The sequence below is a fragment of the Lepidochelys kempii genome, chromosome 9 (assembly GCF_965140285.1).
Source record: "Lepidochelys kempii isolate rLepKem1 chromosome 9, rLepKem1.hap1, whole genome shotgun sequence".
Classification (NCBI taxonomy): domain Eukaryota; kingdom Metazoa; phylum Chordata; order Testudines; family Cheloniidae; genus Lepidochelys; species Lepidochelys kempii.
Genome location: NC_136388.1, coordinates 99,242,052 through 99,267,668, shown reverse-complemented (window position 1 = coordinate 99,267,668; position 25,617 = coordinate 99,242,052). Strand labels below are relative to the sequence as shown.

Sequence of the window (25,617 nt, the reverse complement as noted above, 5' to 3'; positions counted from 1 at the left end):
AGATTTTGCTTCCCCAGAAACTGCCAAACCCGCCCAAGAAGCTTTTGTATCTTGTGGCGCGAATCACTGAATGGCAAAGCGTCTCCTCTTCTGAGAGGGGCTGGAGCATCACTTGCATGAAGTATGATCATATTTCAGAACAAGCGATTTTAAAGGTGGGTGTTAAATTTGACACTGTAGCTCTGAAGTAATTGTGAATAACCCATAAATCCCCACATCTAATGGAATCCTTCCAAACATTTATAACTACGGGTTCTAATACAATCTCATCTGGAAAACATCTAAACAATTCTTCACAAAAATTAGGAAGGCACTTAAGTGCCCTGATAAAGCAGGATTCCGTCAATAGTCTATTTAACCACAATGACTTCTGTAATATAACGTCTAGTGTAATAACCGTTTTGTTACAGCACTGTAATTTGCTATTTGACTTTTAGGCCCATACTTCAAGACATCAATCTAAGCAGTATCAGATCTACAGCTAAGGTGAAACGTACTCGGGAACGAACCTCCAACAGGATACTGAAAACCGCTTTAGAACTAGCAGCTAGCAAGGGCCAAGAGGTATCAAACTAGATTTGTAAGGGCTACATGACAATGCTATGGATGAAGATTGCCTCTTTATGCTTTACCTTCCGTGTTCCACCCACTTTGGAACGGTCACTGGGAAGTTGGCCTAGTGGTGCCGGATTCTGTGTCCACTCCACACAAGCCATGCCCTGGTTCCTGTGAGCCAGGAGGGGCCAGTTAACCTTTGGTGCTGCACCTGGAGGGGAACCAGCGATTGATAGGGCCTACAGAAGAACTGGGATAGGTGTATAAAGCCAGGAAGTGAGAGCAGGAGGAGGCTGCAAGAGGAGTTGTGCAGTCATTCCCTAGAGGAAAAGCAAGCCAGCCAGGGCCAAGGAGATCCAGGGCAAGAGGAAGCCCTGGGGTACTGCCCTGGACTAGGGAATTTGACAGGCACCTGAAAGGGGTGAAGTAGCCATGGGAAGCAGAGGAAGTAGACTGCCCCCCACCATGGCCATATCCCTCTAACAGGGTTCTCAGTATCCTTTCTCCATCAGCAGAAGGCCACTGCATGAAAAGGCAATGAGCAGCTTTTTTCTGGCATGAAAAGCTGCTGTACTTTGAGGCAAACGCTAACCTCCCATTTCTGAGGAAGTGCAGGCAAAATCTGGGCGCATGAACCCCAAGCATGCCAAAGAGGTATGCAATGCAGGATTTCCCTTCACCCCAAAAGACCCTTGCATGCAGGGGAGAGCCAGTGGGAAGCGCCGGAGGGGCCAAAACTAACCTTCATGGAGGAGAGTGAACCAGCTGCAAGTGGTATCAGAGAGGGGGACTCCTTAAGCCCCCTTTGTCCCTGGGTTCAGAATTTGGCCCTTAGATGTGGCAAAAGGGATTGGTGGGTGGATCTAAGCAGCATTTTAAACCTTCACTTAACCTCCTTCCTTTCTTAACTCCTTCATTTCAAAATGCTGAATCTTTGGATGATGTACAGCCAACACACAAGAGGAAAAAAATCAGTGTCAGAGGGTTGGATTACAGCATGCACAGTATTCCTCCCGACTTTTAAAAATCAACCCTGTATTCTCTTGTCAAGAGCATGGTGTCGCTAGAGAAAGATGGGGAAGTTAGCATTCAGAAGGAACAAAATGCAAAAAGCCTTCACAAAATTAAAAAGGAAAATGAAAAAGAAAAGAGCCAGTGCTACAAGCAAATTGTGTGAAAGGCAGCACAGAGATTACAATAGATGTTGCCAATTCTTTAGATTTTCCTAGAAAATTTCAACAGTGGTTACACTGAGAGTAAGCTGAAGTCTTCCCTTTAAAAAAAAAATTGCCGACAAAATGCAAAGTGGTTGCCCTACCCGCAGTAGAGTTCGCCAACAAGTATTCCATAACGCAGGTATTTATATCGTTTATCAAAGTCCTTGGAAACTGAAGAGGAAGGGGAGTTTACATACAAAAAGCTAAATGAGGTTTTCCCATAAGTTCCATACAGTACTTAGCAAAGAATACGAACTTTAATACACATCACACACTCACCACATTAGAGGGGGCAGCTCTTCGGAGCAGTATTAACACCCTCTTCAAGCACACATACCAGGCTGCTTCCCCAAACTCTCCCTGGCCTAGATCTCTACGAAGCCTTAACACCAGAGAGCTCAGCAGGAGGGTACTATAGGGAGAGCCTGATTATGTGGAGGGTGGGACTTGGGAACTGCACGGAATAGGCATTGTTCTCACTCCTTCTGGCTGCTGGGGTGGGGGGCATGGCAAGGGAAAAGTGAATGTGGCTGGAGGTTCCCGCATTTCAATGATCCCCAGCTGCTGTAATGGCCCCTGGGGACTAATTGAGAGCTTAGAGCAGCCTTCAGTGCACTCTAATTTATGCCTGTGCTAGGATCAGGGAATTAAAACCACCTCTGCGCCATATGCTTTTGAGTTGCACTGTGTGATCCCAGGCCACAATCAAGATTCAGAGCTAAGAAATTGAACAATCTACCACAGCACGGCCCAGTCCAACCATGCCTGCATTAAAAAGAAGTTTAACACAGACACACAGCGAAAGGGTTCTTTGATCTCAACTTTTAGATGAAAATAAAAATTATAACAGAATGTTTATGCATAAGAGGCAAAAGCTAACATTCCACACTCCCATATTCACAACCACACTGTACCAACTCCCCAGGGCCTATATCACCCCTTCCCCCCTACACCACACAACGGATTTCAGGGCCACGAATAGCTGGGTTGCTGCCTTTGACAACTGAGTGGGTTATTCACTGCTTATAAATCCTAACCTGATCACCCTCTCAAGTCCTGCAATAGAGCACAAAATGTATTTCTTGGATGACAATAGATGACAATTCCTACAGCCACAAAGCCTGCAGCTGCTGACTCTGAATTATATCCCAGATGTACAGTTTTCCTCTCCATAGTTAATTAAGTCAGTCCTCCACTAAAAAAAATAATTAGCCCATTTTACAATAAAGCAATACTGTACAAACCTCACTAGGTAAGCCATCTGCGGATGCTTGTGAGACCAATGGTTTCCACCCGTCCTGTATTTGGAGGGACAGCCCTTCTTTGATGCCTAATGTACCATAACCCACAGCAAATAAGGCACTACTAAAAAGCACCTGATCAAATAAAAAGTCTGTTTTAAGCAATAATCATGCCAGAGATCACACACTGTGATATGAATGCATTATTTTGCGCAGTGAATAAAATCTGTTGGGACATAAGCCTTAAAAATTAGCTTTGACCTTTAATTTTTTCATACATGTGTCTTCATTTACCTTGAGATTTCCACTGTATCTTTAGCATCACTTACCACAGCACTATCACCACTTGTTTAAATAATACACACTACTTGATGAACAAACAGCCTCAACCGTATGCATCTCCAGCTTGCATTGTTAGTCACATTGATGTCATGCAAAAGGGCCCCTTTTGAGGCCAGATTCTGATCTCAGTTATTGTCTTCAACAGAGTTACATCTGTGTAACTGAGACCAGGACCTCACCTATGACGACAGCACATCACACAGGAATACATCTCTTCAACAAAGCACCAACCACAACCTTTCACTTCCTGCCCTTCACAAATCTTGAGCAAACAGGCTTGGTGCAGGAAGTTTACCCATCCCAGGGGATTATGGCTTCAGACAATAGATTAGGAAGAAGAGGAGCAAACTGAGTTTAAAGATGCTATTTTCATGGAAATATCCTTAGTAACACAACAGAAGGAAGATGGAGAAAGCAGAGTAATTTATATCCAATTTAGGAGAAAAAGGGCCTCTAAATAGGTTGCTTTTTGCAAAGAGTTAGTTAATTTTTAACATTTAATGCTTTAATTTTCAGCATCTCCAAATCAGCACTACCGGATGAATTAAGGAGTCAGTTTAGAAGACAGGAACTCACCAGACAGCTATCATATTAAATCTTCCAGCAAGGCTGCTGGGTTATTACAGTGGAAGAGGAGAATCTGCTTACATATTTTACAAATAACCGGATCCTTCTATAATCCTCAGTCTTAGAAACCGTATCTCCCTTTGAGCCTGGCTTTTCTCAGCCCCGTCTGTTTCCTTTTCAGCTGCACAGAAAACGCATTCGTTGACACAAGATTTGGATTCAAATCCAAGTTCAGACCCCAAAGGCCAGGGATGTTCAGATCAGTGACGAGCAGAGAACAGCTCCTGTAACCCACTGGTGAGTGTGTGTGACAGTACCCGTGCCAGAGCCACAGAGGACAGGAGTCTGTTCCAGCCCCCAGCTACAGCGGCTTTGCTCTTTAGCTCTAGCAGCTCAAGCTGTTAGCTCTGGAATTCCCTGGGGTATGCTGGCCATTGGGTTTGTGGAGGTGGCTTTTTAAACAGAGGCAGCCCGTTGGCCCTATGAAGGAGAATCTCAGCTTTGAAAGTGAGTTTCTAGCCCTTTTCCACATTTTTCCTGCCTACCCGCCACGCTGCAGCTGCAAGCAACAGGGGACATTACGGTAGGTCAAGAGAAAGTGAGCCAAGAGTGGGGTTGAAAAGATTGATAATCTGGGGTAGAGGAGTGGAGAAAGAGGAGGTGTATGGAACTGGTGGAATTTGGGGTACATGGAGACAGCTCTTTATCCCGGAAATGTCGTACAGCTTGCCAAAGGAGGAGGTCAATTTGAAAGAGCCCCCATCATAATTGTGGCAGCATGTCACTGGATCGGACCCCTCTCACAGCTCAGCTCAAACAAAACCGAGACAGACACTTCCACTGTGACCAACACTGAGGACTTCAGACAGATCTGTTCTTGTTTGAAGCAACAAGCTGCAAAACCACCATGCAAACGTGTGCCACGCAAGGAGCACGACACTTCAGCAAGGGGCGACATCTTCCGACGGAACAGAGGTCTATTCCCCTGCAGCGTTTTTCCACTGGACCAGGGCACAGCCCTCTCAACGTGCACTCGGGAAGCTGTCTGGGATGTTGTACTGCAAACCCATTGCTACTGTTTTGGTGGCCCTTTGTGGCAAGCTGGTCTCATCCTTGCCCATGACTTAGCAGCTGTCCCTCAGCCTCATTGATGAGGTGGCAACATAAGGGCTAATAACTGACACCCCACCCCACCACCATCCCCCGTGGGTAGTGGGGCTTAATTAAAAAGCTCCTGAGGAGAAAGGAAGCTCTGGAAGAAGGGAGTTCCTGGGGAGCCTGAACTAGGCAAAAGCTCTCCAGGCAGGGAGGCCTAGAAGAGACCCAGAACAAGCAGAGAAAAGACTTCAGAGCTTTCCAGACAGCACAGAAGCCCAAGTGAGGCCTCACAGCCAAGGGAGATACTGGAGCCTACAGGATTTGTTTCGTGGGACCATTTAAGTTTTGACTGGACTCTGAAGTAAGAGCCTTTAATCTACTGTACATGTGCTCCTTTCAGAAAGCTTTACTAAAGATCTACGGCTGTGAAACAGAGCGTTTGGCTTCTCCATGACTGGGCTCCATTATTACTTCACCGAGAGGGAAACTGAGGCAGGCCACCGCAGAGCCACACTCAACTCTAAGGGGGTGCTCGGGAGGCGACAGTGTCAGTTCTATACCAAAGGTAAACTCAGATTGCTAGCTGCATTTCACTGCACTCTTGGGGGGCGGGGGGGTTGAAATAGGGAAAGATTGATGTTTGAGTGTATTTATCAGGAAAGCCACTGAAGGAACCCCACTAAAGAAGTACCACATTTTCTCACAGCAGAGATATCGAGAGGTAAGCTCTCTCCCAGCAGCATGCCAGAGAGATGAAAGAGCCACTCTTGACCAGTGCTTAAACCTGGCATTTCACATTCAGTCCAAAATCAGCCCCAAGCTGCGAACCTCATCCCCTCTTGGAACAGTCAGTATCGTCATCAGTAGGAGAGGCAACATCCACCGGAGTCGGAGATTTTAAAGGGATGGACCACCATGATCATCTACTCCGACCTCCTGCGTAACACAGGCCAGAAAACCTCACTCAGCCATTCCTGCATCAAGCCCATAACTGCTGTCTGAGCTTTGGCATATCCATAGAAAGACATCCAGTCTTGATTTAAACACTGCAAGAATCCACCACATTCCTTGTTAAGAAGTTTCCCTCTTGCAGCAAACGGCCTCTCTGACTTCAGACCGAGTTTCCGAACTGTGGGTGCCAATGCCTTCTGCAGTCCCACCACAGGCAGTAAACACAGCAAGGACAAAGAGGCCGCAGGGCTGGAGGCCATGACTGCTCTGCAGACGGTTAAGAACAGTACGCACACTGGCCATCAGCTCTCAGGGAGACTGCAAGTGTATCGGAATCCCAAAGGGAGTCCAAATTAACAGGGTCAGCGTGATTCTCCGAGGATGTAAAGAGTATCTGCTTTTTAAAAAATTCATTGATAGGAGACATTTGACCCTGGAGTGTTTGACTGAGTTGACATTTGTCTTAATTTTCAGTTTCCAATAAAGCATTAGTCACATGAGGTAAAGAATTTCTTTTTCCCTACCAATTTTAGTTTGTTTCACTGTTAAACTGCACTCTACAAAAGCTAGCTTGCGGACTCAAGGTACAGTATTAATCCTCCACCTCGCACCTCCAAGGGCTCAAAACTATATGTATTTTAACAAAACTCCACACAGCCCTCTCTGCTGCGAAAGTTAACTGAAAATGTTGCTCCCAAAGCCAGGGCAGCACCAGCAATGATGTTCTAAGAGAGAAGTCACACAACAAAGGGTTACACAAATACAGCGAAACCCAACAGCAGGTAATGTGCTTTTAGATAAGGGACCTGAGCCTCCAGGCCTTGTGCACTCAACACCCCAGAGAGAGCAGGAGCAGTCCTGTAAAGTTGTGTAAGATTAAGCGACTCCTGAAACTTCCACTGACCTCAGGAGTTAAGGCAGAGGTGGGCAAACTCCGGCCCATGGGACAGTCCTGCCCGGCCCCTGAGCTCCCGGCAGGGGAGGCTAGCGCCTGGCCCCTCCCCTGCTGTCCGGCATGGCTGGCTCTGGCATGGTAAGGGGGCGGGGGGTCCCGGGAGGGGGCAGTCAGGGGACAGGGGACGGTTGGATGGGGTGGAGGTTCTGGGGGTGTGGTCAGGGGGTGGGGAACGGGGGGGGGGGGTTGGATAGGCATGGGAGTCCTGGGAGGCCTGTCAGGGGGCAGGGGTGTGGATAGGGGTCAGGGCAGTCAGGGAGCAGCTGGATAAGGGGCAGAGGATCCCGGGTGGCAGTCAGAGGACAGGGAACAGGGGGGGTTGGATAGAGGGTGGGGTCCTGGGAGGGGACAGTCAGGGGACAAGGAGCAGGGGGGTTGGATGGGACGGGGCTTCTGAGGGGGGCAGTCAGGGGGCAGGAAGTGGGAGGGGGTGGTTTGGGGTAGGGGCCAGGCTGTTTGGGGAGGCACAGCCTTCCCTACCCATATAGTTTTGCAACCCCGATGTGGCCCTCGGGCCAAAAAGTTTGCCCGCCCCTGAGTTAAGGGATGCTCGGCACCCCACAGCGTTTTATCAAATCAGGCCCACAGCCCCCAATTCAGCAGGCTCCCTCTATTCAGAGAAGCACAGAAGCGTGTGCTAAGAATATTTAAATATTTTGCCGTGTTGGGGCCATATTGCATACGCTTTCCAAGACACACAGACTGGGCATCTTAAACCGACTGATGTAAGACTCAACCCTACAATCCTTAACTCAGGTAAAAACACTGCTTTAGCGGACATTTTGCCTAAATCGAGCCTGCACAGAATCAGAGCCTTAGTAGCTATGAGTGAGAACCAGTCAGAACACAGCTTCTTTCAGCCTTGCAGCAGGTAAGGAAACCAACCAATGATTTGGGGGCTCTTTTTTCCATCAAATTGACTCCCCGGTTTAAATATAATCCTAATTTGATTTCAAAGAAAGAAAAGATTTCCCAAATAAATGCTCCTGGTGATACAGGTGTGATCCCATCACATGCACACAGAAAGGCTGTCGGCATAAGGAAATAGCTTTAGAAAAGAGGAGCTTTAAATAGCCTGGAAGACAATATACCAAATCACACCCTTCATTATACCCTTGTCATGCTATTCACCGATGTGGGTGTAGACGGGCATGGAATCCAGCCTCAGATAACTACAGCCCAATGGCTGCTGAGAAAATGGACGTGAATCCATCTGATGGAGTTTTTTAAAATGCTACCCTCGCTTCAGACGGTACCCACAGATATATTCCTCGTCACCTCGCCGTCCTCGTAGTTCTTCGTTCTCTGTTGTAGCATCGCCGACGTCTGTGGCAGTTCACACTACGGAAGTCAGAGCATGCTGCGTTCCAGTGCTGACCAATGTTTAAGTGGTAAGCGGTGGTTTGGCAAGGCGAGCTTGCTACTTAATTTCTTCCATTACGCTCCTGTCCATCCCATCAGGAGCACGGCTGCAATCAGAGCACAGAGATCCAGAGGGGATGCTTACACCTGAATGATAATCGTCTTGCTAGCAATCATTCAGGCGCCCAGTTCAGTGTTCATACAAATAAGCTGTCCAAACAGATAAAAGGGTAATTTAGTGCAGGCTTTTAAAAGCTGTATCTGTACCAAAACACAGGTACTGTACACTTAGCCAGGCTTGTAGACAGATGGTTACTCATATACTTTTGTCCCAGCATGCAACAAAAAGCACAATAAACCAGTCATTAAGCAATGTTCATGGGTCTCCAGAAAACATTTTCTGGTGGCTGGATTTTTGCAAAAATGTAATTTCTTCTTGCACATAGCAGCAGACTGAATATCTCACGAAACAGCAGATGTCAAGACTCTCTGCAAAACTATATTCCCCAGTTAAAATTCATCACTGGCTAAAGCTCTGTTCTTCAGCTGACCTACATGACCACCAGCAAACTACAATCTCTTAAATCCAGCAGGTATTACACACTAGCTGAACTTCACTGCTACCCTATAAATCTAACTCAGGCTGGAGGCTACAAGCATGTATGCATTACTTGGACTGCTAATAATCCTATGCAGAACTTCTGGTAATACCTCTAAAAATCTATTAACACATAACGTTGTGCAAGACCATTAAAATTTCATGGTAAGCAAACCTCTGAACGAAAAAAAAAAAAAAAGGTAACCAGAGCTGCCACTTTCTTTTGTTTGATGGACACTCAGACTTTCTTCCACGACCCTCTCTTTCCCACTTTAAAAAGGGGCATTTATGGTTCTGGAGGCAGCACTAGGAAATAGGGAAGCGAGGGAGATGTGCTCAGAGGGTAAGGAGTCATTTGTAACAGCTAACGTACCTGTTCCAGAAGCAGCATCCGTTTTAAACAGCAGCCCTCACAGATATTACAGATTCATCTTTTCAATCACTAAGACACACACAAGACAGGCCTGAGAATTCAGTGGTCATTGGAATGGGAAGCAGTACAGTCTAGTGGACAGACCAGGGGACAGAACCATAGGAGACCTGGCTTCAGTTCCCAGCAGGCCAGTGCCAGAGCTGGGTGACATTAGCCACGTCCTGGCCTGATCTGTTCCTCAGTTTCCCCATCTGTTAAATGGGGATACTGATACCAACGGCCTTTGTAAAGCACTTTGAGATCGGCATATGAAAAACGCTATATAAACAGCTAGGTCTTATTCGTCCAGGGGAAACTTCTGGCAGAAGCTAGTTACCTCTGCTCTGCTAGGTGCCTTTTCACAGCCCAATCCTCTCTACTTTGACCAGATGTGGCTCAAAATCGCTTACTCTCAACAAATAAAGCAAGTGCTAAAAGGCAACGGACAGCCATCTCGGTTTTGCATTTTGTGGACGTGACATCTGGGTGTCACTAGACACCTGAACTCTCTCTGCTATGATCTGATCAAACCAACAGACTTTCTGTTAGAAGCGTGAGGAGGTTCTAATATTTATGTTTGTTTTTTCATTGGCTTCTCATGCCTAAGGAAGTCATTTACAACATCAACTGCATCTGGTCTTTTCATAATTCCTGGAAGGTGGAAACCCATTGTGTTATTTCCCCAATGTAAGTGGCTGTGAAACAAAAAAGATCCCATAAGAGACGTTATTTCTTACTGGACTCAGTTTTTATCCGCACGTACCTCTGCTATAAAACCTGCCAGTATAAAATGCTCCCTCTAAATACTGGTACAGTATATTGGGATACACGTAAACACAACATACCATATGCCAGCTCTGCACCTGTCTGCCAGTACAGAGTACTGTTCAGGAAGAAAGAAATTTTTTTCCACTAAACCTGCTTTTAAACTAAATCCTTACAAATATTTACCTACAACCATTTATACACAAAACACGTACAGAGTCTGCAGTAGAGTTACTATTTATTGAAGTAGCCCCTCCAGGCCCAATAGCTTCTCGTTGTGCACGGCACTGTGAAAACAAACACAATGAGAGATCTTTCCCATCCCAAGCAGTTTACAAAGTAAATGGACCACAGACAACAATCTGAATGGACCAGACAGCCAATTGTCATGATGCATCATAGACTTAGTCAAGGTCACGTAACAGGTCAGTGGAAGGGCCAACTCCTTATACGGCACCATACCCACTAGACCACCCTGTCTGCCCGACACAGTGCAAAACCAGAGGGAGAGATACCAGCATTCCTGCATGAAAAACACAACAGCTGTACCCTTAATTCAGTTGTCCTTGAACAATCTGAAAAGAAACAGTCTCTTTAGTTACATCATGGAGTTAATTTGTGCAATCTCTAATAGCCTAATTTCTAGTCAAAACCACCTTTGTGCCACATAGCATTAACCACCACATTCTACATTTCACTGGTTTAACAGATTCGCTGAAACGACTTATGTTGAGATGCCTGTGGCACGTCGAACAAAGCTGAAGAATCAACCATAGTTTTCAATTCAAGACCACTAGTTAAAGGAACAGCAGGGTACAGCTTCCCGGGTTATCAATGATTTATTTTAGTGCGTTAAAGAAACACTTTCAGCTATCTAAATCATTTTGCCATTAAATGATGTTAAGTTTTTTGCATCTCACTCAGCCACTGCGGGACAAATATATACTGCTGAGTTTCACACTTGTGTGTCTACACCACAGGTTGGGAATAGGCTTCCCAGCTCAAGTACAGAGGTTCACACCAGCTCTGCTTGAGCTAGCATGCTAAAATAGCAGCGTAACCAGGGGTAACACAAGCCACAGCTCGGGTTAGCCACCTGACAAACCTGCCTGGGCCCCTGGATACATACTTGGGCAGCTGGCCCAAGCTGGCCCTGGCTCCACCATTATTTTAGCACACTAGCTCAAGCAGCATTAGCAAGTCTGTCTACTTGTGCTGGAGAGCACGTTCCCAGCTATAGCGAGGACAAACCGCTCTTGTTCTCATGTGCCATGCAGACTGAACCAGCACCAGGGCAGGGGAACACACAGCTGTCCTGGAAGCGTACAAACCACCACTCCCTTCCCATATAGCCTGTGATGTCAGTTAAGGCTGTGAGCTCTGTGGGGACAGATCCCTGCACATCACCACAAAGTCAATGGCGCAGGATTGGGCCCTTAGTTACTTAGTGCCCTTTCTTGCAATTGAGACGTGAACGGTTGCCCTTTGTGTACTAATACCATGGAGGGGTGGAAAGTTATTTCATGCGGATTTCCAATGAAGTACAAAAAGCATTCTGAATAACATATTTGTTCACACCACATGAAGCGATCAGCCCTGGAATGGGCCAAGATTACTTCAGGGAATAGCTTTTCCCAGAAGCCTTTGCAAATAGACGACAAAAAAGGAAGGTATCAAGAATGCACATATTAAGCTTCCCCATCCAAAACTCAGCTTCAGCATTTTAAAAACCCTGAATTTTAGGTTTTCTACAGAATTAAAATTCCCTCAGACTGTTGCCAAAATGATTTTTTCATGTTCAATTCCACAACAAAAAGGGTGATATGAAAACCAGATCTCTAAGTTCTTTGGCTCTGATCAGAAAAAAAAAACACAAACACATTTTTCATTTGCATTTGATGCCAATTATCTTTGTCCCTAAGGCAAGGGACAGTCTAGGAGGATGAAACAATGCTACAGTATTTCACCTCCAATCTTTGGATATTTAGACTACAGATCTCATTCAACAAATAGTATTGTATCCACTGTGTCTTAAAAGAGGAGTACAGTAGCGGTTTAATCTCAATGGGAAGCCTGACAATATTTTATGCACTTCCTACCAAATGGAAGAAATGAAGGACTGCTCTTCAGGCTACTCAGACTTCCAAGAGCATCAGAACCTAACAATCTTTTTGATTATGGGAAATTAAGAACATTGCTACCAAGATCTCATGAAAGACATCTCTTACATAGCACTTTTATTGAGAGGAGCAAGACTGTTTAATGCTGCAATATTCTCTCTCTGTTAGCTGCATATATTTAGTTCATATTGCATCAAAAGTAGGATGAGCTGCTGGAAATAAAAAACAGTATGATTTGAGTCTCATCTTAATGATTCTTATGACGTATAGGTCTCTAAGCACCTTGCTAATGATTTTTCAAGGCACTTTAGAATAAATGGAGATTTCACTCAAAGCCGTATACATGCAAAACCGATATTTTAAATGAATTCCATCTTTAAAGCATACATTCTATGAAAAGTCAAATTAGAAAAAACATTAGATGTTTTCTAATTGGCATTAACTCAAGCAGCACGGTTTCATAATATATATTCTATACTGTCCAGAGATATGTGGACAGAGAGAGAGCGCGCGAAAGAAAACTGCAACATTTTGAGTTAAGGTTTACCAATGATATTCTAACCGCTTCAATAAGCGGCAAACAAAAAATATTAAATGTTCAATATTCATAGGGGGTTTTACTGGGAAAGAATGTGGAGAAGGAATTATGTACACGATGTTTGCTCCAGCATTATAAACTTACATCCAAAAAAATATTGCTTTGGCTTCATAGTCTCACATTAGCGAGTGCAATTATCTTTCATTAATTTTACAGAGTGTTCATAGTGGAAATTAAATCATTTCTTCATGTCTACTTAAGAAGAACTTTACTAGGTTAATCATTCATAAATACCAGAGTCTGCTACATATTACTCATCACAAATATGATTCATTTCAATAATGCCTGAATAATTTGGTGCTGCCCTATTACTCTCAGAACACACTGTACAATTGCCAGCATCAGCAAATCAATCTAAAAAATAATCAGCGCCTGCTCCCTAAAGATTCTTCCCCTACAATGGCGAGATCAGAACAACAAACAGCTCACTTCTTACATGACAAAGACAAAGCATCAGGCCCAGCACACCTCTCCTATTGCTTTATCTTTGCCATACCCTGAAATCCCAACATCCGATAGAAATAAGTCTAGGTGTCTTTGAAATCATGTGGATTCTTGGCTTCGATGGGCAGGCAGCTCACAATCACATTTTATAATTACAGGGTCAAATCCTTATTCAGGCAGGAATCCCATGGGAATTCCACCCCCATACACTTGCCTTAGAATGGAAACAGGCCCATAGTGGCTTAAGGCAGACGCCTAGGACAGGGGGGGGTTTTGTCTCACACAGATATGGGAGTCTTATATCTGACTCCATTTCCTCAAATGGCAATTCTTATTGCCATTTTATGATCTTGCATTTTATCCTTTCAAGTATTAAAAAACAATGTACAAGGATAATTCCAAGCAAGGCAAAATAGCTTCACGGACTAACAGTAATCTCTATTTAACTAAACAAAGCAAAGACAACAACATTTTTGTAGTTAAGCAGTTTGATAAGAAGCTAGACAGATTTCTGCATTTTGTCTTCCAGGCCATGTCAGAGAGGACTGCAGCCGAAGAGTGCAGTAACTGCGTGACAAATCAGACATTACAGAAATAAAGAAATGCAATTGAGGCTCTAATCAGAATGTTTCTGCAGATGAAAGGGTCTCTCACACTGACTTTAGCAGCAGATTTTTGTACTATTACTCATTAGTCATTTTAAGAAAGATTCCAGCAAAACCAACAACCTTCAGAGAAGTTAAACCAGATAACAATTTTATTATAAAAGGCCAAAATCTCAGAGATTTTGATTTCTTTTTCTTAAACAATCTCATCTCAGTCAATGAAATTCTTTGACAATACCTAGAAAAATCATTAAAAAAGTAAACACTACCAAAAAATCCTTCAAATGCAACCAAAGCCCAAGTGAAACCACCCTCTCCATAAAACTTCCCTAGCACAGACAAATTATAGCATACTTAAAGGAATACAACACAAACCACAAGACAACTGTACATTTAATTGTGCTGAATTATATAGGTAAACCCAATTTAGTTGTATCCACAGTGCTAGAAGAAAGGTTCCATTCTTCAACGCAGCACTTTACTGAAAACAAGACTCCAAAGACAAGTTCTTTGGCAGTATTCAGTGGCCTTTCTAACCTGGTTCAAGGTAGCCTTGTTCTACCATTATAAACCGGAGTAATTTCGGAAAGATCCATTCCCCGATTTGATTTCCTGCTGTAGGTTATTATTCCACTTTTGCATACAGCTGCAATGATCTATATGAGTTAATTTGAGCTGATTCTGTACTGAAGTACTGTCTTTATTATTTCAGTTGCTGGAGAAAGTAAATTAATGCAGGGGATTGCACACAGAGGCCTAATCCATTTGATGTAAATCAATGCCCTGCACATCTAAATTGCGCCGCTTTCCTTCAGAAAAGTACATTGAAGTGATTCATTAGGCATTGAACTGTTCACAAGAAACAGGCCAATTCTCTTAGGTATCCCAGTGCATCTCTGCTAGTCAAATTTAAAAAGCAATCAAATCTACTAAGAAGTCCTTTTTCCCCTACATTTACATCAGTGGAGAACATGATTCTTAACAATCCAGATTACATAAATGAGGGACAAATTAATCTCAGTTAATATACGTCAGAATTGATGCTTGAGTTGCAAAACTTAAAACTGCCCATCTTTTATCATAAAAATGCATCTTTTAATGCTTTTCTTGAGTTCAAAGTACATTTCATAAACCCACAACAGAGGTTGCCAAGTTCAGAACGATGGCAAATTCTCAATATGAATTTGATGCAGAGTCTGCATGTATTTTGATCTTGTTTAAACCATCACTTATAGCTGCATTTTAATATTTAAAACCCTAGCAAAGCACAGAATGGTATCTAACACACAAAATAAAGTGTTTTAGTGCAACAATATTTCGAATTAGCATCTATGCTTCCACTCCGCTCTTGACTGAGAGCCAGCAGAAATAATATGCAAGTTTTTTTAAAATCCATTTAAGAAGCCCTTTTTAAAAGTACACATTTAATTTGCAAAACCAGCAACAGTATATCAGATATTTGACCAGTTCAAGTATCCGAAATTACAAAACAAAGTTAGAGTTAAAGTTTGTAATCAAGACCACGGGGGTTAGCTCTAAGGACCCTACAATGGGATTATGTTAACACGACTGAACAACCAGAGAATGTGTATTTAAGAAAATAATTTCACCCTCAGAAGACTAGTTATGACATTCCGTATCACCTCCATGGTCCCATAAGCTCAGCCAGGTCAGGCCTGGTCTGTAGTTGGATGGAGATCACCAAGGAAACCTAGATGTTGCAGGAAGCAGTATCAGCCTTTCATTCATTACCCTCCCAGTACCCCACAAGTGCCCCAGATGGAGCAGCTACCATCAGAATAAGACACCAAACCAAAACCCACCTGGTCATGAAGACATCCCAGTAACTGAATTGGTACTCCTGTATGTGAGATCTTCATAGCATCTCTTCAAATATTTTGTTATATTAATTATAATGCAAATAAATATAAAGACGGTTTTTGAGAGTTTCCCATGGTGCTTGTCTCAAGGACAGGCATGTCATACCGGATGATCTGGCCAAATTCCAATTTACAGCAGGACACTAAATCTGCTTGCTTAAAAATTACTCCGTCATTTCAGTTGGAGAACATACTGTGAAGTTTCCCCTCCTAGAAACAGTTTATCATTGCTGATAGGACAGCTGACATGTTCCAGCCCAGAAACAGCTACACTTAGTAATGACTGGGTGATCCAATATACTAAAACTCTCTTACTGTGGAGTCCTTCTGGTTTAAAGATGCTGTATAAAATACATACATTTACTTTAAAGTTATGTTTACCCACACATGTGTCTTGTTCTTGTCTTCTCCATTTTTGTTTCCCTTCTGTGTGCCACTTCCCTTTTCCCTGTCTCCCCCATTCTTTCTCCTTTCTGCCCATTGTTTTCTATAGTCAGAGATCACATAAGATACAAAGAAAAGACAGCTACTAAATCATAGTCAATCCAGGGTCCAAAAAGTAATCAGATACCTACTGTCTCGAGGACAAACCCTACTAGCCTGGGGTAGTTACAAGACACAATGGTGAGCAGACCCCAGAGCAATGCCCCTGCGAGAGAAACAGTACTTGGCATGCTAGTAAGCCAGGTGCACAGATTCCTACTAGGGTTCTTGCCCTGGGCCCTGCAGTGCCTAAAGCTGTCTGAAAAAAGTGCGTGTGGAGGGTCAATCCTAACCTGGGAGCAGCAGATTTGGTAAAACGGTGCCTAACACGAACCCAACGCAACCTTGCTCGATTTTTAAAAATACTTTTTTCCAGGACCGTGACCCCCAACCCTCACCCCACTTAAAGCAGTAAGCCCAGCTTAAAGGCACCATCTTTGGTAATAATTTCTGCTGTTAGGCATTTGATAAATTTGGCACCTCCATTTCTACCCATCCCCCACCCAGAGGCCCCAACACACAGCCTCACTACCACTGTTTCGGACAGAGTGGCTCATCTCGGACACCCTACTTCTCCTCCAGCTTCCTGGGACGGGGCTTACACTGTGCACCCTTTCATCCTGCCAGGGGACGAGAATCAAAGCTTTGCACTGACCCAGTGATACTGTTGGCCATGTAGTCCTGTAGGCAGTCAGCTATCATGGCAATGAACAAAATATAAATGCTGAGATAAATGTGACTTTTTGTGAGTAAACGAGTCCCCCAAAACCTCAGTGGATTTGCTAGAGGTGTCTCTGTTTTACAGCTCTCTCCAGTACAAATTGACTCCTATGAAGAGCACTCATCTTTCTATGCAACATTGACATGAATTTTCTGCAGTACAATTGGTTCCAAGCCCATTTCCAAGGATGACAGGATATAGTGGCAGGCACATAACAGGACTGTTAAAAATACTCAAGCATGCAATCATCCAGTTCTGTATTTTGATCCAAGACTGGCTAGCAAATGTAGCTTCTGCTGGCAACCTTCATTCTGGCATGGTTCTTTCATTCCAGGGGCTGCCAACAGTCCAAGCTGCAAGGACTCTGGCATCACCACAGAGAAACCCCAAAATGTACAGAACTTAGGGCAGAGAGAGAGACACCCCTTTCCAGACAGCATATGGGTTGATCTAGTCATTATTGAAAACAATCATGCTTCTATCTTAAAATATACACTTGGAACTTTGAGACAAGATGTTTCTGTCTCTAATGCAATTTCATATGCAGTAATGGGAAGTGCTCCCCACTCCCTCCCAAAAAAAAAAAAAAAAAAGGATTTGGTTGGTTGTAAAGGCAACCAAAACAGATCAGAACCTCTGATGGCTTCCACGCAATGTCGCAGTAATATGGTGCTAGTGTCTGAGACTTTCTGAAATCCAGCACCTGCTAAAGCCGGTGGGCCTGTTTCCAGTCCAAGAAGTTTCCAATTGATAAACAGTGTAAAAATTTTCCCATATAAAATTTCATGATTTCAGGTAGAATATGGCAAACTTATTCCTCTCTCCCCTTTTTATTAGAGGTTCTGGAAGCTAAAGCAACTGGTCTTTCAGTTCCTTCCCATCTGGTATTATACGTGATATTCCCTACATCAGAAGCAATGCAATACGCACCAACAGCACAGCCTACCGTTACAGGTATCAGTTCCTGGATCTGCTCAAATGCCCTGTTACATTATTCAGTCTAAACACAAGCGCTTTGTTTTTAACAACCGTGCCCCTGGATTTATTACCATAGACAAGCTAGGTGGATACTTTCCATAATAATTAGCCGTGGCTGCAAAGGATCTCCATTCTGCGTCTCTCACGCACGGTTACTTTGGCCCCTGCTCCAGCTCTCTGTGCCAAATGCTTTGAGACTTCCCCAATCAATCAAGTGACCCAAGTCAGCCAGGCAGTCATGACCAGGGAAAGGTACATGTCTTCCTTTTCACCAGGATGCCAGGCAGCTCGGACAATCCCCTGACAATAGATGGCACCACTCACAAACTGAGATATCTGATCCCCAAGGAGAGGGCCCAGCCGACCCAGCCTCCCCCTACCCCTGGCCAGCTCTTAGAGGAGACCCAGCAGCCACCACCTCCACCCCTGGCCATGCCCTAGACAGCAGCATTGCCTTTACAGGAGGCAACAGCCTAGGGCGCCGGCATCCCAGCCCAAGAAAGGTGATGCCAGGGTCCCAGTGCTGTGGGCTGAGAGTGGGGGCCCCAGTGCTTCCCCCAGCCTCCTGCCCTTGGGGAGCAGCAGCGGGGTGGGGGCTGCAGCCCGGATCCTGGGGCTTTCCATGGGAAACGTGGGCAGTGGGAGCCTGCAGGGCTACACAGCACTCTCCCCTGCCCACCCCCGCGCTCCCCAGGCTTCACTCTGCCCTAGCACCAGGAGCCCGGGCTTGGCACATAACTGGCTTCAGCCCTGCACACCTGGCCATAGCTGGCTCTACCTTCTGAGAGTCATGCCCACAGAGCACCCTAAGCCCCATCACCTTCACCACCACAGGACTGGAGAGTCCTCCAGGTCCTCTCTCTGGGCCCCTTCTCTCGGAAAACTCTGCTTGCATCCCTGCCAGTCCCAGCCAGATGCAACTCTGGGGAAAGGAACGGCAGCCCTCGCTTCCCTCCAGTGCCGCTGCACCTGCTTCAGCAGCAGCTCCACCCCACGGGAGCAGGAAGGAGCCGAGAGAAGCCCCTGTTCCTCCCCCATTCAGCCCAGCCACTGCAAGTCTATGGGGAAAGCTGTCAGAGACAGGAGCTTCAGCCCCTAGCTCCCCCAGCTGGCACGTTCTCCGGGGCGGGGGACACGAGAAAGAGAATGCCTGGAAAGAAGGGTCCTTGGCCTTCCAGTCACTGAGGCCAGCTGGGGATAGGAAACTACAGGAGATCCCGCATCCTGCTCCAGGAGCTGCAAGATTCTGGAGATAATGGGGTGGGGAAGGGGCAATAGAGACAGGACAGGGGAAGAGAAAGCACCTGATAATAGAGGGAGGGAGGTCAAGAAGGGAAGGGAGCACAGGGAAGCTGGCACAGGGGGAGCGCAGAGCACCAGGGACAGAGGGGAGAAGAAAATACAGAAAATGGCTGGGACCCAAACAAAAAAACTCCCAAGATGAGACAAGAGCCATTCCCTGCCCCCTCCCACCATCCATCTCCCCCACACACACCAGGGTGCAGAGGGGTGGAGAGAAAAGGAAAAAAGCCAAACCGAGCCAGGGAGCGTCGCCAAGTTTTTCTGGCTATAGAAGCAGCTGTCACCAGTCAACGCCCTGGGAGCCAAAAGTAACTCACGGCCTCCATTATTCTAACTCCCCACTCCACCGCCCTTTCAGAAAACGGCCTCTTAACTCAGGGCTGCCAGTGCCCTGACCAAGCCTGCTTCTCCCAAAAAACAGGCCAGGCCAACATATCCCTGCTCTGTGCCTTCAAGTCATCAGAGGTGGGCAAGGCATGCCCCTGTCCACCTGACCTCACCAGGGCAGCTTGTAACCCGGATGCTGGGAACGTCCCCTGCCAGCTCCAGTCAGCCCGCACCGTTGTGTTTATACGGGGAGGTGGGGGAAGCCCCAACGTATTAAAAAAGCCTTCTGCTGCCTGCCTCCCCACTGCAGCATTTCTGTGGTAAGACACAAAGGTTTGGCCAGGGCAACTACTGTTGCCAGCAAGGGGGTTCAGTGAGCAGAAGAGACCGGCCGGGAGGTGAGCGGCCGTAGCAACATACAAGCCAGGATAAGGATCGGTACAGTCACCAGGAGCCAGGGACAGAGCAGCAGGCAGGAAACGGGCAGAGGGAAAAGCACCTCCTAGAAGCAATGTTTTGGGAGGATTTCAGACGCAGCCTCTGTTGGGAGGGACAAGGGTCAATCAGGTGGAATCGAAGCGGAAGAGCAGGTGATGGGCCCAGCAGGAGCTGGAGAGAGGGGTTTCCAGTGGGGAAGTGAAGCAGGGCTGGAGGTGCCGCAGGGAGACTCCACCACAAGCGAGGGCAGGGCAACCAAAACTAGCAGGCGCAGGCCCAGAGGTCGAGCAGAGGGAGCAGCCCCCGAGAAGGGAGGCGGCCAACAATACAGTTGCAGGGCTTTGACCGAAGATGGTCTTTGCAGGACACTGAACTGCTGCCATAGAGCTGCAGGGCTTGTGCGCTCAAACCGCTTCATGCTGAGTTTCTGTGGTGACACAGTCTGTTAAATGCTCTGCAGTTTCCCTCCCCCTTTTCTGACTCCAGGCAGAGATACAGCCTTCTGTTTTCCCTTCAGGACTAATTCCATTATCAAGGAAATAATTTCCAAGATGATCCACATAAGCTCTAAAGCTCTCTTCATTTTCATTCAAATGAAAGTTCTCAGGTACACTACAGCCATTTTAATAGGCCTGTCTGGAACTTACTGTTTTCTTTCTTAGGGATCCAATTAACTAGGATTCTTCCAGGAACTACAGACATCTTATACAAACTGTGTGTATATAATGTCTTCTGCAGTTTCCACGGTATGCATCCGATGAAGTGAGCTGTAGCTCACGAAAGCTCATGCTCAAATAAATTGGTTAGTCTCTAAGGTGCCACAAGTACTCCTTTTCTTTTTGCGAAGACAGACTAACACGGCTGTTACTCTGAATATAGACATCTTGTAGCTCATCTAACTACAGGATCAGACCTTTGTTGCTAAGTATTTGCTGCTGTGTCTTAAGATAATCACAGAGCACCCATTTGGATTTTGGATCTTAACAAAACGTTCAACTTTTGAACATAGGAAAGGCTGCCAAAGAGTGACACATCAAGACAGTAATCTAACCAGCTGAGAAGAATACAGACTAACACGGCTGCTACTCTGAAACCTGTCATACTTTTAGCAGTTTCTCAGCCCAGAGCCCTCTTCTAACTGACTGGATGCAGACTAGAATATTAGTTGAAACAATGAGCGGTCGTGCCCATTCCCAGGCATTTCTAGGATATAAGAATACAGCCAGATGTACACACGTGCAATACTATTAAAGTAAGAATCTCAGATCTTTTGCAAGTGTGCATCAATCTTGTTAGCCATTTGTACATACCATGTATCTGAGCACTGATGTGGACTACCGATTCGAGGTCAGCTCATGTGGTTACACTGAGATTATTCACCATTACTACAGAAGTACATTGGGCAAAGCACATACCTAATTATTATTAATACTTCTCTAGCTCCTCTCAAAATAGACCTATTTAAATTCAGAATGGAGCTATTCTGTCCAACAAGTTTTTATATTTACGTCTGATGTTGGTGCTCAGAATCTTAGCAGAGGTCAGCTAATCACTCAGTAGCTGGTCATTGCTATAGCACCAAATAAATTAATACAAGATAATAAAATGGAGGATTTGAAGGGACTATTGTTTATTTAAAAGATCTCTTATGTTCCTATATTTTTAACATTTAGAAGTTACAGCCCAGTTAACTGCTTATCAAAGACATTATTTGAAAGAATAACTGTAGCTATTTAAGCAGGCTGGGGTAATGATTTTTTTAAATTATATAGCAACATCATTTAGAAGCTTTGTAGAGAGCAGGCCTCTACTAACTGTAGTCGTATCAGAGTTTTGGGGGGATTTTGCCCTGCTCCCCCACCACTCAGCTATGGCCTTTGGAGTGGTGATTGATCACAAGCCATAAGTCACAGGTGATGCCGACATACTGTATGGTTCGGCGGGATGGAGAATCCATTGTTCTGTTTTGAACTATCTAGTCGTATACACATTCACAAGCCAGTTCGTGTTCCTGTTTTGAATTGGAGGATGTTCAGTAATTCAGCAGGAAAAACAGAGGTGAACCCAACCAAAACCCCCTATGTAAACACCCATCCTATGCTTTATGGGGCATTAATATCCAGGCTCAGATCCAGATTATTACTCTGCAGCTGAGCCCTGGCTCCATAAAGGGCAGGACCAAAACCCTGTAAAATATGACTAGTCTTTGTCTTTGGGGGCAGGGATGAGTCAAGGGCAAGGAATCCCATGTCTCAATTAGAATTCCACAGACTGGGCCCATCTCATTTAGAAGCGATTCAACAAAACTGGAGTGACCCCTTGTTGTGTATTTCCATTGACGTTTCCCCCCCCAAGAAACAACACATATTTACAAAACAGGTAAAACAAATTCCATTAACAGACGGCTTGGAAGGTTCATGATCCTACCACTCTGCAGCTAACACAGTGGAAGATCCAGAGGAAGAGGAATTAATTCTTAATGAGATTGAATGAAATTTAAAAGCAGTAGGGAAAACAAAGCATAAGAATCCTAACGGCTAAAAGTCTTTTAAAAAGCCTCCCCTTGGATACAGGAAGATAACGATGCTAATCATTTTTCTACTAGATGGCAGTGTAGTGTCACCCTATATAAAACAAATTCTAAAAAGAAACTGCATTCTATTTCAAATGAATTTGTGCTTAGACTTGAATGTTCATATAATGTGAAATATAACTGAACCCTCCCCCCACATTGCAAGGGCACCAGACATTAGTTTAATAGTGACTTTAATTCTCTGAGAAATTAGAAACCAAGATATCAAAGGAAAAAGAATCCATATCCTGCTCGTACACACTGTACCATATTCCAAGCCATACCGTGACATGTTCCAAGCTACAAATGTACACGCTCTTTAATAGGTCACAACTGACTACCTGTGATGTAATCAACAGATCTTTCACAGGTTTCAGAGTAACAGCCGTGTTAATCTGTATTCACAAAAAGAAAAGGAGGACTTGTGGCACCTTAGAGACGAACCAATTTATCTGAGCATGAGCTTTCGTGAACTACAGCTCACTTCATTGGATGCACGGTATCTGAAACGGGTTGTCATTGTTTAGAATGAGACTAATTCACCTGATCTCTTTAAAAGGTGACAACCCCATTTAAACATCAAAACTGCAATAGCTCGAGTTCGCAACTTTAGGACAAGGTACATGGATGAAGAAAATGTTAGAGGTAACCAAAATTCTGAATGTAAATCCAAATCCAAAATAAACGAAGTTGGAGCTGAAGGCCAATCCAACCGATAGCAAGTAACACATTCAGTGATTAAAGTAACCTTGCTTTGCATAGCACAGTGTTTATTAATGCTGAACTCAAGGCACATAAAAACGCTGCAGCTCACAAACATGCTGAAAATCGCATTATTTATGGTCTAGTTAAGGGCAGAGGCACCTTGATAAGAAGGCAGCTCAGCACACTAGGTGGATCTGCAATAGAGAGCCGCAATACGATCATCATCGGACCGATTTTAGAGTTCCACTTAAAGCCAATGGGAGTAGAGGGGCTCAGGACTTGAGGGGGAGCGAATAAGGTCCCATTTGTACATTAACAACAATGAGATCCTAATGATCACACTCAGCAAACTCTTAGACTTCTCACCAGAGCTTTATAAGCGCCCCAGCCAAATCTGCCTGTGGGATATCATTTAAAACATTAAACTCGGAGCAAAGCGATCCACCAAGTTTTACTGTAGTCAGCAATTTACGGCAAGCTAAACTTGCTGCAGAATCCCCCCATCCAGTCAGTTTGAAACTGGGCTAGCGGGAGCTCTACCTTAAACACCAGACTTTATCCCACCCGAGCTCTCCCTGCACTTCCAGGGTTGGCGGCTGTGTTTGGTTGGGACTTCGTGCTTGCTATTCACTGCTGATCTGTGTACTGGGCACTAGATATCTGGACGCAGGGACACATCAAAGCAATCCAGGGAGCGTTATCGCGCTGTGGCTAGAAGACAGGACTGCCCATTCCTGATTGTAGCACCCTGCAACAATGACAAACCTTTCATACCAACAACTGTGTGGAGCATTGCAATGGCGTGGGCTCAAGCGGAAAGCTATTCCCGGGGCTGCCCAAAACCTTGCACAGACAAAGCAAATTATGCTTAAAAAAACAGGATGGCTCAGAAGCACGCTTTCTGGGCAACCTGAAATTTGGGTCAGGCTGCAAGAGTAATGGCATTTAAACAGCAGAGACAAGCAGCGATGTACTGCGGTAGCACACTGTGTGCAATGCCCGAGAAAGAAAAAGCCGGGATCCCTGTGGCTGGATAGAGGGGATGAGATCTAGTCTCCATCTACAAACAGATGCCGGGGGGAGGGGAGGGAGAAAGGAAGGGACATAAGTGAACCCGGGGGGCAAATCAGCGCGGCTGCGGGAGAGCTGGATGCTCACGGTCCGGGGGCGAATTACTCGGCACCCTGCAGGCGCTGGAAGGGGCGCTGCTGAAAACCAGGAGGCCTTGCACCCCATTCCTCGGGGGAGACTAGGGAAGGGGGGGGGCGGCTTTTCATCCTAGCAGCGGCCCCCGCGCAGCGCAAATCCAGGCAAGTTGCAGGGCTGCGGGGCCGGGGCTCTCACCTGGAGGGTCTGCGCTTGGCCTCCGTCTTGCCGTCCACCACGGCCGGGACGCAGTTGGTGAGCTCGGTCCAGTCGGCGTGCAACCCACAGCTCCAGCCGGTGGAGAAGCGGGAGAAGAGCCAGGTCTCGCGCTTGCCCGGCCGGTGGCAGGTGCATTTCTTCTGGCCGGCTCTGCACTCGCAGGGCTGCTCCAGCTGGATGTTGCGCACCAGGTGCCGGCCGAAGGTGGTGCCGCCGGTCTTCTGGATGTGCAGGAAGACGATCAGGTCGTCGCCCTTGATGTTGAAATCCACCCGCCGCAGCAGGTCGCGGGCGGAGAAGTTGAAGCGGGGCACGAAGCGGGCCGGGGTCTCGTCCTCCGCCCGGTAGGGGTCTGCCCGCGAGGGGCGGAAGGCGTGCAGCCGGAGCAGCGGGCACCCGGAGCCCGGGCACACGTACTGCAGCACGATCACGGCGAAGAGGAAGAGCATCACCAGGGCCAGCAGCAGCCGGCTGGAGCGCTCCTCCATGGCGGGCGCGGGGGGCGCCCGGCGCAGGCTGCGCGCCCCGCCCGCGCCGCCCGCACCCCGGGGCGCCCCGCGCGCAGCCCCGGCCGCCGCCAGCCGCCGCCAGCCGCCCGGCTCCCCGCCTGCCTTCCCGGCAGCCTCAGCAGCGCGGCGCCCGGGGAGACGGGGACCCTCCCTCCGCCCTGCGCCCGGGGAGCCGCCCCCGCCGCTGCGCCCGGGGAGCCTGCGAGCCGCCCCCGCGCCCGGCAGATGCGGAGCCTGGGCGGCGGGACCCCTTCCCCCGGCTCCTCGGGCGGCCAGCCCGGGCCTGCGATCCCCGCCCCGCCCCGCCCGGCCGCGGCTCCGCCCCTCGCCCCGGCGCCGGGTTCCGCTCCCCAGGACCAGCCCCTGGCAGCGGGACGATGGGGAAGAGGGCTGCAAGTCCTGCCTTCTCCTGGCCCCCTCTGCCCGGGCAGCCCCCAGCCCCGGGGACCTGGAGGGGAGGCAGCTGGGCTCAGAAACGAACCCCTAAACGTCCCTACCCCAGCGAGA

At 46.5% G+C, this 25,617-nt stretch overlaps 1 protein-coding gene across 1 annotated transcript in view; it reads right to left on the bottom strand.

Moving 5' to 3' along the window:
• The window catches only part of HS6ST2 (heparan sulfate 6-O-sulfotransferase 2), a 240,668-nt gene extending 215,543 nt beyond the window's left edge, over nucleotides 1–25,125 (bottom strand). The window contains exon 1 of the mRNA XM_073358507.1: nucleotides 24,581–25,125. Coding sequence (XP_073214608.1) covers nucleotides 24,581–25,089 — 509 coding nt within the window. The 5' untranslated portion in view covers nucleotides 25,090–25,125. The remainder of the gene's footprint in view (nucleotides 1–24,580) is intronic.
• Between the last annotated feature and the right edge of the window lie 492 nt (nucleotides 25,126–25,617).